At 40.7% G+C, this 13,811-nt stretch overlaps 2 protein-coding genes across 2 annotated transcripts; one reads left to right on the plus strand and one right to left on the minus strand.

Moving 5' to 3' along the window:
- Positions 1–5,073: 5,073 nt before the first annotated feature.
- Positions 5,074–5,967, minus strand: MC2R (melanocortin 2 receptor; the record flags this gene model as incomplete). The annotated part of the gene is made up of 1 exon (XM_082853077.1): positions 5,074–5,967. One exon carries the CDS (start codon positions 5,965–5,967, stop codon positions 5,074–5,076), a length of 894 nt encoding a protein of 297 aa, XP_082709203.1.
- Positions 5,968–11,197: 5,230 nt separating this feature from the next.
- On the plus strand, positions 11,198–12,191 carry LOC309970251 (PRELI domain-containing protein 1, mitochondrial-like). The gene has a single exon (XM_082852528.1). The coding sequence runs from the start codon at positions 11,232–11,234 to the stop codon at positions 11,901–11,903; it is 672 nt and encodes a 223-aa protein (XP_082708654.1). The 5' UTR covers positions 11,198–11,231; the 3' UTR covers positions 11,904–12,191.
- Positions 12,192–13,811: the final 1,620 nt, after the last annotated feature.

The following is a 13,811-nucleotide window of genomic DNA, read 5'->3' on the forward strand; positions in this document are numbered from 1 at the left end:
AGAAAAAAAAGACAAGTTACCAAAATGAGGAATGAAAGGAATTTACTATCAAATTTACAATATATAAATGGATTATAAGGGAATAATATGAACAATTTTATGTCAACAAATCAGACAAATGAAATGGACCAATTCCTACAAAGACAAAAGGACCCCAAATACTGAAACACTCAAGAAGAATTAGAGAATCTGAATAGTAAAGAAATTGAATTAATACTTAAAAATCTTCCACAAAGAAAAACTCAGGCCCAGATGACTTCACTGGTGATTTCTATCAAATATATAAAGAAGAAATAATGCCAGTCCTTCACAAACTCTTACAGAACACAAAGGAGGGACTACCCTGGTGGTCCAGTGGTTAAAACTCTGAGCTCACAATGCAGGGGGCCTGGGTTCGATACCTGGTCAGGGAACTAGATCCCACATGCTGCAACGAAGATCTGGTGCAGCCAAATAAATAAATATTTTTTATAAAAAGAACACAGAGGAGGAGGAAATACTTCCCAGCTCATTCTTTGAGGCCCGTATTTCCCTGATACCACCCAAAGCCAGGAAAAGACATCACAAGAAAAGAAAACTACAGACCAATATCTCTTATGAATATAGAGATTAAAATCCTCAACAAAATACTAGTAGACAGAATCTAGCAGCATATAAAAAGGATTATACACCATGATTAAGTAGGATTTATTCCAGTAATGCAAGGAAGGTTTAATATCTGAAAATCAATATAACACTATTAATAGAATAAAGGAGAAAACAGCGTGAACATTTCGATAAAGTATTTTAAATCCAACATCCCTTCATGATAAAACTCTCAACAAACTTGGGATAGAAGGGAAACTTCACTGTGATCAAAAAGGCATCTACAAAAACCTACAGCTAACATTATGCTTGTTGAAAGAATATTGAGAATAAGGCACTGATGTTCACTCTTGCTACTTAGGTTCTAGCCAGTGTAATCATGCAAGAAAAAGAAATAAAAGGCGTTCAGATTGGAAAAGAATAAGTGAAACTGTCTTACTTGCAGATAACTATATATAGAAAATTCTAAAAACTCCATCAAAAAACTATGAGTTCAGCGAAGTTACATAATACATGATCAATGTACAAAAAACAGTTATATTTCTGTGTGCTAGTACTGAACAATTCAAAAATGATCTTAAGAAAAAAAATAATAAAATGCCTAGAAATAAATCTAACAAAAAAGTATAGGTTTTGTACACTTAAAACTATAAAATATTGCTGAGGGAAATTAAAGATCTAAGTAGGGCTTCCCTGGTGGTGCAGTGGTTGAGAGTCCGCCTGCTGATGCAGGGGACACGGGTTCGTGCCCTGGTCTGGGAAGATCCCACATGCCACGGAGCGGCTGGGCCCGTGAGCCATGGCCGCTGAGCCTGCACGTCCGGAGCCTGTGCTCCGCAACGGGAGAGGCCACAACAGTGAGAGGCCCGCGTACCGAAAAAAACAAACAAACAAACAAAAACAAATAGTACACATGGAGCTGGGATTTGAACTCAATGACGTGAATTTTGAATCGTTCTCTTACCTCTCATGACTGTGCTTTTCTATCTGTAAAAGGAAGTTCTTGCCACTTTTAGACATATTCTATGAATTTACTTGATCAACATTTTAGCTTTATTGGTATTGGGACAATTTTCAATGTGTCCAACACTCTTGGGTTGGATATCATCAAAGAATCAGGAGAAAGGGAGCAGGAGAAAAGTTTCAGCGCTCTTCAGCAAGGGCTGCAAGGGGTCCTGCTTAAAGTCTGTATGACATCACAGTCTTGTTCAACAAACTCCAGACTGCTAGAACCTGTAGAAAATTGAAAAGGATTAAGTAGGGACAGATAAAATGAAGACTTTTAACAGATTTTAAGCTCATGGGATTTGTTATCTCAGATATAGTACAGCTTCTACTGACATAAAACTTTCTTAAAAAATTAAATTAGGTACATTTATTAATATCCTAATGGAAACAAGGGACACTCACTGTTCTGAAGGGTATTCTTAATCTTTTGTGGGTCCTCCTGCCCTCTGCCCTCCTTATTTTCAGAGTTCTGAGGAACATGGTCGAAGTCTGACCTGAGACATTAGGGGATGTGACAAAAGATGTGCTTTCTCTGCACGAGGGTATATAGGTATTTAGGGGCTCTTAACATACTATCAAAAATTTTAATTGTAATACAGACTACACTTATGTGGATAAAGAAACATGTATGTAGGGCTTCCCTGGTGGCACAGTGGTTAAGAATCCACCTGCCAACGCAGAGGACAGGGGTTCGAGCCCTGGTCCGGAAAGATCCCACATTCCGCGGAGCAACTAAGCCCGCGAGCCACGGCTACCGAGCCTGCGCTCTAGAGCCAGCAAGCTGCAACTACTCCGCGCGCCCGGAGCCCGTGCTCCGCAACAAGAGAAGCCACCACAATGAGAAGCCCACGCACTGCAAAGAAGAGTAGCCCCCACTCGCTGCAACTAGAGAAAGCCCACGTGCAGCAACAAAGACCCAACACAGCCAAAAATACATAAAAATAAAATTTTTTAAAAAAGAAACATATATGTAGATTTGCAAAGAGGAGTTAACTGGATTCTTTTTTCAGCAATACTTTGCAAATAATAGATCTTAAATATACAACACATGTTGGCAAAATAAATAACAGTTGTTTGCTGTTTCTTCAATGATCATATTGTAATGTCAATGGGAGGTTGTCACCCTGAATGTGAGAATTTCTAGCTACAAACTGTTGCATGTGTAGCAAATAGGGATCTGCACAAAATAGATTTTAAAAATCACTAAATATACGTAAAGGAGTAGCCAACTAAATATTCCATGTATAATTTCTTCTCCTTTATTTTAAAGGGAATATTTATGGAACCCACATATCTGTTTATTTTTTTGGCCGCAGTGCACAGCTTGCAGGATCTTACTTCCCAGACCGGGGATCGAACCTAGGCCCTGGCAGGGAAGGCCCTGAGCGCTAACCACTAGACAGCCAGGGAATTCCCTCAAACCCACATATCTTGAATCTGTATTTTTTGGTACTGTTCTCATTTTTCATAAAATTCACTAGAGGTCATTCATGAAATATAAATTAAATTATATCATTATAGGTAATTTCAAATATGTAAAAGTATAATTCACAATAAGTTGTTTGTCAAACAGTATATTTTAGCTTTGTAAATATGACCATGGTTGGTATACTACATATCAATCTTCATTTGAAGTTTGCAAAGATAGCCCAACTGTTAAAAATCTATTAATGTGATATACCACCTTAAGAAATTAAAGGAGGAAAAACTGATCATCTGATAGATGCTGAAAAAGCATTAAATAAAATTCAACATTGATTAGTGATTAAAAATTACTGTTAAGAAACTAGGCAGAAAAAGAACATTATTAACTTGATGAAAGGTAGTTTTCAAAAAGTAAACTTATTGGTGAAATTTTTAAAAGCATTTCTATTAAATTGAAGAAAAGCGTAAGGAATCCCTCAATCTTTGCTTCTTTTTGCCTTTGTCCTGGAGGTTCTGCCAGAGAAATAAGAGGAGAAAAAGGGTATCATCATTCATTTGGTGAGAGGGAAGGACCAAAGAAGGATTTCTAGAGAATGGAGGACCAGAAGACACACTGTGGGTTTCACCTTCAAGCTGTGTCACAGGCTTTCTGGACACCTGCCCACAGCTGCCTTCCCTTTAACTCTGTGCTTTCTCTTCTGCTTCTTAAGCCCCTGTCCCTCCCCACACCTAATATCCAACCCATCACCCAGCCAGCAGTCCTGCTTGTGGCTTGCTTCTCCTTTCAGCAGCTCAGGGAAAACTCCGAGGGCCAAGAACTGCCTCATCCCAAGACGCCGTCCCTCACTGTGGATCCTGAGCATTTCAGCTCCATGCACCTGCAGACCTGGCCTCTTTCTCTCTTCCATCTCAGCAAGGACTTAGGATCAGAATTTGCTTCCTCTTTAAGCTTTATCTTTAGCTATTAAAAACATATGAACTTGCAATTTATGCTTCCTTTACCCTACTTGGGATGTTGCTTTTCGATATCTGGCATCTTTCCTGTGGATGATGGTAGGATGAAGTTCTCCAGTGATGTTATCTGCCTCTCAGACTCATCTGTGGAATGAGTTTAAGTGTTTTTCATCACTCTCTGGCTTGGGTCTCAATAATAGCACTGTCTTGAAGTATTGTTTTGGTCTTGGTTTCCCCCATAGTCCAAAAACATGGTGAACACACACACTCTTGACTTAGTCCACAAAATGCATATTGGGGCTTGGGACATCTTTTCATTTACTTCTGTGTTTGGACAGATACACAAGGATTGATTGTATCTTCTACAAACTTCACAATTTTCCTCTGACCTTTATTTATTCCTACATAGGAACCAAATGAATTAAATTTTTACTTCCTCCTTTGAAATTTATTCTCCTAAAGCTTGAGGAGTTTTAACCAGGAAAATACTTTAAGGCCAGTGGGATACTGAGTTAGCAAAGAAGACTAACGGAGAAGGTTTCTTTATTATTGGAAACTCAACACTGGTTATTTGACGTTTATAATGTGCATCCTGCCTGCTTCCAGAAAGATCTGAGATGGCATACAAGAAAGCAGGCAGGCAGAAGGGAAAGCAGGCGAGCAGGGATTCTGTGTGGCAGTCTGGGACAGGCAAATTCAGCTACAGCAACTTAATGGCACCTTTGGCTTACAAAGGCCCTGTAGTTTATACACTGAGTACTTGTCCTAGTACTTTGGAAAGGCCACCCCAGTGATAGGCTAGCTAGATATCTATAGAAGAACAACTTCTTCCTCAGCCCAGAGCTCTCATATGTGTATTGCTGCATGTGCTTTGTATCTTGTCCTTTTTAGTAAATATTTTGTCTCTCTAGCTATAGAAGTTGTACCTACAGCAAGGCTGTGCACAAGGAACTGAGCTATTACAACACAAGTCAGTGAGATTCTCCTCGTGTGCTTTAGGGAAGGAAAGGACAGTTGGAGCATTAGTATTGTTGGTATGTCACGTTACTCTGTCCCTTGACAGTATTTCCCCATGGCTCCTAAAATCAGGGACCAATAATTCTACTGGTACCTGTTGCAGAAGGTCATCTTTTTGAATGCGTCCCTGAGCTCTGGGCTCCGGAAAGCATATATGAAGGGGTCAATGACGGCGTTACACATGATCAACACACCGTTCACCTGGAAGAGGGACATGTAGCAGGCACAGTAGGGGTCAGCTGGGCAGAATGTCATCAAGAGGACATGAAGGACAAAGGGCGCCCAACAGAAAATGAAGACCCCGAGCAGAACAGTCAGTGTGACAGCCCCTCTCATGTTGGCTCTGGGAAGCGTGGAGGTCCTCCTGGCGTGGGAGCGGGCCAGCAGGAACATGTGCAGGTAGAGGCACAGGATGAAGGCCAGCATCAGCGGGAACAACGCTGTGAAGGCGATCACCGTGGGGACATGATGGGAAAAGTTCACGATGGTGATGCCGCTGCCCATGCAGCACATCCAGATGACCATCAGGACGACAAGGGCACGGCGCGGGGTCACGATGCGGTGGTACCTCAGAGCGTGGAAGATTGTGATGTAGCGGTCAGCGGCGATCACAGACAGGCTGCAAATTGAGCCAAGGAGGGAGAGGATGAACAGGGAGTCCACCACGTCGTCTGCTGTGGTTTCAAAACTGCCTTGAGGCTCGAGGTAACCCATGTTTCTGAACATGATCAGGATGTTTTCCAAGATCTTGTACAGGCTGCCCAGCATATCGGAAATAGCCAAGCTGCAGATGAAAAAGTACATGGGCAACTGAAGATTCTTATTCTTGATCACAGTCAGAAGGACCATCAGATTCTCCAAAACCCCAACAATGGATATTGTGAAAAATATCTCTTCTGGCAAAACCACAGGAGGACAGTCTGAATTATTTCTTGCTGTACTGTTGATGCTTTCATACAGGTTGATAATGTGTTTCATCTCTCCTGCACGTAGTTAAGACAGGGATGTTACTGGGACTTGACAGAAAATTTGATTGATTCTTCAGAATCTTTTCTTCTCTGTAGTTCTTGCTGAAGACCTGAGGTGAAAACCACACAGTCACCTAAAAAAGTGTATGTAGGAATATCAGTTGTAAAATAGATCACAAAATAAAAACAAGCCATGTTAGCTTTGAGGAAGCTCTATTGCCTCTGCAAAATATAATGGTGGAATATTTAAATAAAACAATTTACTGGATCCTCATCTTTTTAAAAATATTTCCTAAATATATTTTTATTTTTAATTGAAGTATAGTTGATTTACAATGTTTTGTTAGTTTCAGGTGTACAGCAAAATGATTCAGTTATATATATGTGTGTATATATATATTATTTTTCATACTCTTTTGTTTATTTTCTATATAGTAACATATACCTGTTAATCCCAAACTCCTTTTATTCCTCCCCGCTTTCCCCTTTGGTCACCGTAAGTTTCTTTTCTATGTCTGTGAGCCTGTTTCTGTTTTGTAAGTTCATTTATATCATGTTTTTAGATTCCACATATAAATGATATCATATTTGTCTTCCTCTGTCTGACTTACTTCACTTTGTATGATAATCTCTAGTTCCATCCACATTGCCGCAAATGACATTATTTCATTCTTTTTTATAGCTGAGTAATATTCCATTGTAAATATATACCACATCTTTTTTATCCATTCATCTGTTGATGGACACTTAGGTTGCTTCCATGTCTTGGCTATTATAAATAGTGCTGCTATGAATATTGGGGTGCATGTATCTTTTTGAATGAGAGCTTTCATCTTTTCCAGATATATGTGCAAGAGTGGGACTGCTGGATCATATGGCAACTCTATTTTTAGTTTTTTAAGGAACCTCCATACTGTTCTCCATAGTGGCTGCACCAATTCCCACCAACAGTGTAGGAGGGTTCCCTTTCCTCCACACCCTCTCCAGCATTTATTATTTGTAGACTTTTTAATGATGGCCATTCTGACTGGTGTTAGGTGACACCTCATTGTACTTTGGTTTGCATTTCTCTAATAATTAGTGACGATGAACACTTTTTCATGTGCGTGTCAGCCATATGTATGTCTCCTTCGGAGAAATATCTATTTAGGCCTTCTGCCTATTTTTTGATTCAGTTGTTTGGGGTTTTTTTGCTATTTAGTTGTATGAACTGTTCGGTTTTTTTTTTTTGGCTGCGTTAGGTCTTCGTTGCTGCACATGGGCTTTCTCTAGTTGTGGCGAGCGGGGGCTACTCTTCGCTGTGGTGCGCAGGCTTCTCATTGCAGTGGCTTCTCTTGTTACAGAGCACGGGCTCTAGGGCGTGAGGGCTTCAGTAGTTGTGGTGCACGGGCTTAGGTGCTCCGCGGCATGTGGGATCTTCCCAGACCAGGGCTTAAACCTGTGTCTCCTTCATTGGCAGGTGGATTCTTAACCACTGCGCCACCAGGGAAGCCCTGTTCGTATATTTTTGAAATTAAGCCCTTGTTGGTCATATTGTTTGCAAGTATTTTCTCCCATTCTCTAGGTTGTCTTTTCATTTCGTTTATGGTTTCCTTTGCTGTGCAAAAGCTTGTAAGTTTAATTAGGTCCCATTTGTTTATTTTTGCTTTTATTTCTTTTGCCTTAGGAGACTGATCTAAGAAAGCATTGCTACAATTTATGTCAGACAATGTTTTACCTATGTTCTCTTCTAGGAGTTTTATGGTGTCATGTCTTATATTTAAGTCTTTAAGCCTTTTTGAGTTTATTTTAGTATATGGTGTGAAGGTGTGTTCTAACTTCATTGATTTACATGCATCTGTCCAGCTTTTCCAACACCACTTGCTAAATAGACTGTCTTTTCTCCACTGTTATCTCCTTTGTCAAAGATTAATTGACTGTAGGTGTGTGAGTTTATTTCTAGGCTCTCTATTCTGTTCCATGGATTCATATACCTGTTTTTGTGCCAATACCACATTTTTTATTACTGTAGCTTTATAGCATTGTCTGAAGTCTGGGAGTGTTATGCTGTAAGCTTTGTTCTTTTTCCTCAGGATTGCTTTGGCAATTCTGGGTCTTTTGGGGTTCCATATAAATTTTACGAATATTTCTCTAGTTCAGTGAAAAATGTCATGGGTAATTTGATAGGGATTGCATTAAATCTGTAGATTGCTTTGGGTAGTATGACCATTTTAACAATACTAATTCTTCCAATTCAGGAGCATGGGATATCTTTCTATTTCTTTGAGTCATCTTTAGTTTCCTTTATCAATGTTTTATAGTTCTCAGCTTGTAAGTCTTTCACCTCCTTGGTCAGGTTTAGTCCTAGGTATTTTATTTTATTTTATTTTATTTTGGACACATATTTAAAAGGGATTTTTTTAAAGTTTCTCTTTCTGATATTTCATTGTTAGTGTAAAGAAATGCAACAGATTTCTGCTACCTTTCTGAATTCACTTATCAGTTCTAATAGTTTTTGTGTGGAGTATTTAGGTTTTCTTTACAGAGTGTCATGTCATCTGCATATAATGACAATTTTACCTCTTCCCTTCCAATTTAGATATTTTTAATTTCTTTTTCTTGTCTAATTGTTGTGGCTAGGATTTCCAATACTATGTTGAATAGGAGTGGTGAGAGAGAGCATCTTTGTCTTATTCCATAATTTGGTGGGAAGGCTTTCAGCTTTTCACCATTGAGTATTATGTTGGCTGTGGGTTTGTCATAAATAGCTTTTATTATGTTGAGGTATGTACCCTCTGCACCCACTTTGGCAAGAGTTTTTCTCATAAATGGATGATGAATTTTATCAAATGCCTTTTCTGCATCTATTGAGATGATCATGTGGTTTTTGTCTTTTGTTGATGTGGTGTATCACATTAATTGATTTGTGTGTGTTGAGCCATCCTTGTGACCCTTGGGATGAATCCAGCTTGATTGTGGTGTATGATCCTTTTTATGTGTTGTTGGATTCAGTTTGCTAATATTTTGTTGAAGATTTTTGTGTCTGTATTCATCAAAGATATTGGCTTGTAATTTTCTTTTTTGGTAGTCTCTTTGTCTGGTTTTGGTATCAGGGTGATGGTGGCTTCATAGAATGACTTTGGGAGGGTGCCCTCCTCTTCAGTCTTTTGGAAGAGTTTGACAAGGATCAGTATAAGTTCTTCTTTGTTTGTTTGGTAGGCTTCCCCAGTGAAGCCATCTGGTTCTGGACTTTTGTTTACATGGATGGTTTTTTTTTTGCGTTATGCGGGCCTCTCACTGTTGTGGCCTCCCCCACTGCGGAGCACAGGCTCCGGACACGCAGGCTCAGCGGCCATGGCTCACAGGCCCAGCCGCTCCACGGCATGTGGGATCTTCCCGGACCGGGGCACGAACCTGTGTCCCCTGCATCAGCAGGCGGACTCTCAACCACTGCGCCACCAGGGAAGCCCTACAGGGAGTTTTTTTTTTTAATTACAGATTTTATTTCACTTCTAGTTATTGGTATGTTCAAATTATCTATTTCTTGATTCAGTTTTGGTGGGCTGTAAGTTTCTAGAAACTTGTCCATTTCTTCTAGGTTGTCCAATTTGTTGGCATATAACTCTTCACAGTATTCTTTTTTGTTTTTTTTGTATTTCTGCCATATTTGTTGTTATTTCTCCTCTTTCATTTGTTATCTTGTTTATTTGGGTCCACTATTTTCTTCTTGGTGAGCCTGGCCAGAGGCTTGTCAATTTTGTTTATCTTTTCAAAAAACCACCTCTTGGTTTTATTGATCTTTTCTGTTGTTTTGATCTCTTATTTATTTCCTCTCCAATATTTATTATTTCATTTCTTCTGCTGACTTTGGGTTTTTTTTGTTCTTCTTTTTCTAATTCTTTTAGGTGGTCATTTAAGTCATTTATTTTAGATTTTTATTGTTTTTTGAGGAAGACCTGTATTGCTATGAGCTTCCCTCTTAGGATGGCTTTTGCTGCATCCCATAGATTTGGTATGGTTGTGTTTCCATTATCATTTGTCTCAAGGTATTTCTTTATTTCCTCTTTGATTTCATCATTGACCCATTGGTTTTTTGGTAGCATGTTGTTTAGTCTCCATGTAATTTTTTTTCCTCATTTCTCTTTCTGTGGTTGATTTCTTGTTTCATGCTGGTGTGGTCAGAAAAGATGCTTGAAACAATTTCTAGCCTCTTAAATTTGTTGAGGCTTTTTTGTGTCCTAGTATGTCATCTATCCTAGAGAATGTTCCATGTGGACTTGAAAAGAATGTGTATTATGGTTGTTTTTTGTTTTTGTTTTTGTTTTTTGGATGTAGTGTCCTGAAGATGTCAATTAAGTCTAACTGTTCTATTGTATCCTTTAGGATCTCTGTTGCCTTACTGATTTTCTGACTGGAAGATCTGTCCATTGATGTCAGTGGGGTGTTAAAGTCTCCTACTATTATTGTATTCCCATCAGTTCCTCCCTTTGTCTGTTAGTATTTTATGTATTTAAGTGCTTCTATATTGAGTGCATATATGTTAATGAGTGTAATATCCTCTTCTTGTATTGATCCTTTTATTATTATATAGTTGGACCCTCATCTTAACTGCTCTGTGAAAACATATTTAGTGGAATTTTGAGCCTAGAGATAAAGATTATCCTGTGCTTCTCCCCTTTCGCTCCTTATCTTTCTCCTGAATCCAATTGCATGTAAAGTGGGTTAGAACAAGTAAAGAAGTAAATATTCAGAACAGGAAAGCACACAGTCACCCTTCCTCAACTTGGAGGTGGTGGTGGGTTCCATGAATTGACAGGATGTTTAGGTCCTTTCTTTCCACTGCTTGCCTTTCTGGGTCACTGCCTGACCCTACAGCTTATGGAAAAGGCAAAGATGTTGATGTACTATTCCCATAGTTGATGGTGCAATATGTGTTTCACTTCTGTTTCAAAGGGAGAACTCATAGATTTCATTTCCATATTTTAGGGTAAAAATATATTTGATTTGGTAATACTGTTTATAAATTTGTTTTCTAATTTGGTGGAGACATAGACTACTATGGATGCTCAAATACTATTAAGAAACTACCCCAGGGCTTCCCTGGTGGCACAGTGGTTAAGAATCCACCTGCAGACAAATCCTCATGGCAGTGGTGGCGCCTGTTTGGGTGCGGCGCTGGAGTGACTGAGCTGCTAGCTTGGCGGCCGAGCGTCGAGCTCCAGCCCGGTCTCCGCGTGCCCTCCGGGCTCCGCACCCCTGATGTTGCGCGGGCACTGAGCCCACCCGGCCTGGACAATGGTGAAGTATTTCCTGGGCCAGAGCGTGCTCCGGAGTTCCTGGGACCAAGTGTTCGCTGCCTTCTGGCAGCAGTACCCGAATCCCTATAGCAAACATGTCTTGACGGAAGACATAGTGCACCGGGAGGTGACCCCTGACCAGAAGCTCCTGTCCCGGCGACTCCTGACCAAGACGAAGAGGATGTCCCGCTGGGCTGAGCGACTATTTCCTGCCAATGTTGCTCACTCAGTGTACATCCTGGAGGATTCTATTGTGGACCCACAGAACCAGACCATGACCACCTTCACCTGGAACATCAACCATGCCCGGCTGATGGTGGTAGAGGAACGATGTGTTTACTGTGTGAACTCTGATAACAGCGGCTGGACCGAAATCTGCCGGGAAGCCTGGGTCTCCTCTAGCTTGTTCGGCGTCTCCAGAGCTGTCCAGGAATTTGGTCTCGCCCAGTTCAAAAGCAACGTGACCAAGACTATGAAGGGTTTTGAATACATCTTGGCCAAGCTGCAAGGTGAGGCCCCTCCCAAAACCCTTGTTGAAACAGCCAAGGAAGCCAAGGAGAAGGCCAAGGAAACGGCACTGGCAGCTACAGAGAAGGCCAAGGACCTTGCCAGCAAGGCAGCCATCAAGAAGCAGCAGCAGCAGCAGCAGCAGCAGCAGCAGTTTGTGTAGCCAGCCCAGGCCCTGGGGCCGCAGCACAGCAGACCACTTGCTCCAGTCCCTGTGCTCTTTCCTCCTTGTACTTCATTATTAAAAGTCAGCTTCCAGCCCTGTCTACTGTCTGGGTGGTGGGCTGGGGGTGGGTGTGTTGTTTGGCCTCTCCAGCACACCAGGCCGTTACCCATGTCTGAGCTGGGCCTGCTTATTCCTGCATCAGGTGGCTGAAGATAGAGGTACAGTGACTTGCGCAGGGTCACGTCCAGGTGAAGTGGTCATAAATGCTAGACTGTAAGCTCCATGAGGGCAGGGATCTTTGGTTTATTTTCTGATGTGTCCCAAGTACCTGAAACAAAATCTTGCACATAACAGGCACTCAATAAATACTTGTTGAATTCAAAAAAAAAAAAAAAAAAGAATCCACCTGCCAATGCAGGGGACACGGGTTTGAGCCCTGGTCCAGGCAGATCCTACATGCCACGGAGGAACTAAGCCCGTGCACCACAACTACTGAAGCCCGTGTGCCATGCTCCGCAATAAGAGAAGCCACTGCAATTAGAAGCCCGCACACCGCAAGGAAGACCCAACGCAGCCAAAAATAAAACTAAATAAAACAAATTTAAAAAAAAAGAAACTACTCCAGTTTAACGTTCAATATAAGAGGTAAAGTTAAATTATTCTTCATAATAGGAGAATGTAATGGGTGTTTTAAAAGTTTTGGCTATTTCTTTAAAAAAAGGAATGTGTCTGGTAAACATTAAAAGCAAAACAACATTAACTATTTATAAGATCTTTAGTAGAAAATGAAAACAATCCAGTTTGTGCTCTTTATCACCTAACAAAATATTATAACTTCATTTTTCAGATTCTATGGGAAAAAAGTACCAAATGGGCAATTCTTTTCCAAATTAATAGTGGAACTCTTACATTCCTTGAGACAGCAACCATGTTTACTTTTCCCACTTGTCTCTGAAAATGCCTTTTAGACCACTGAGGTCTGGACTTCAGTGAGCGCTGAATCATGGCTTCAATGCCACTGCCAGGGAGGGTGGTGCTCCCCAGAGTGCTTTCAGTCGGTGAAAACAATTGCTAAAATGATGGCCAAACAAAGCATTTTAGAAAATGACACCAAAAATTATTACCCCGCAATAAAGAGAGGATCAATGTATTCTTAAACCAGCAGGTGTTTTGGTTTTGATTGTGTTTTTTTGTTTTTCTTTTTGCTTCCTGCTGATTCTGGCCTTGCTATGAGTGTGAGGTTGTCAACTGATTAGCTCTTGTGCACACCCCCAAGGAGGTCACACTCAGTGTGGAGCTTGACGGTGGCCAAGTCTTGGTTTGTAGAGTGATCTTTTACATTTCAATCCTTCTTACATTATTTTTCACCTCCAGGATTAATTCCTTGTCTGAAGACCAAGCTCTTTGATCTTGAGCGTCAGTAACCAGGGTCTAGAAGTCTCCATCTCTGTCTATGGTGTTGCCCTGGGAGTCATTGAGGGGGAAGGGGCATAATGGAGGAGGACCAGAATCTGACCCAGCAACAAGTTTTGTTTACTCATTTGGCTTGAGGGGTAGGTTTTGGGCACAAAGAAGAGAATTGGGAGCAACAATAATCACATAAGGACCACAAAAAGCAAAACTGACTTCTGGTTTTGGGCTGGGTCTTGAGGAACACAAGTCACCAGAGTTAATGGCATCACGAGGCAAATGAATGTGGCTCCAACAACTGTTATGCGGCATAACTGGGCCGATGTTGTTTGCAAAAGCAAAGGGAGCACGGGCAACTGTAAAATGAGATTTTTATACTGATTATTGTCTTTGACCAGAAAATGTAAAAAATCTAATTTTCATATTTTTGCAGGGCTCTAAGAGAAAGGAGAAGGCTTTATTATTTGTTATTAAATTCCTGTTATGTGCCAACCG

This window comes from Leucopleurus acutus (genome assembly GCF_964270905.1).
Source record: "Leucopleurus acutus genome assembly, chromosome: 13".
Taxonomy (NCBI): Eukaryota; Metazoa; Chordata; class Mammalia; order Artiodactyla; family Delphinidae; genus Leucopleurus; species Leucopleurus acutus.

Bases quoted from the DNA above. Each gene is read 5' to 3' on its own strand.
- LOC309970251 (XM_082852528.1), top strand. From the start codon at position 11,232: ATGGTGAAGTATTTCCTGGGCCAGAGCGTGCTCCGGAGTTCCTGGGAC.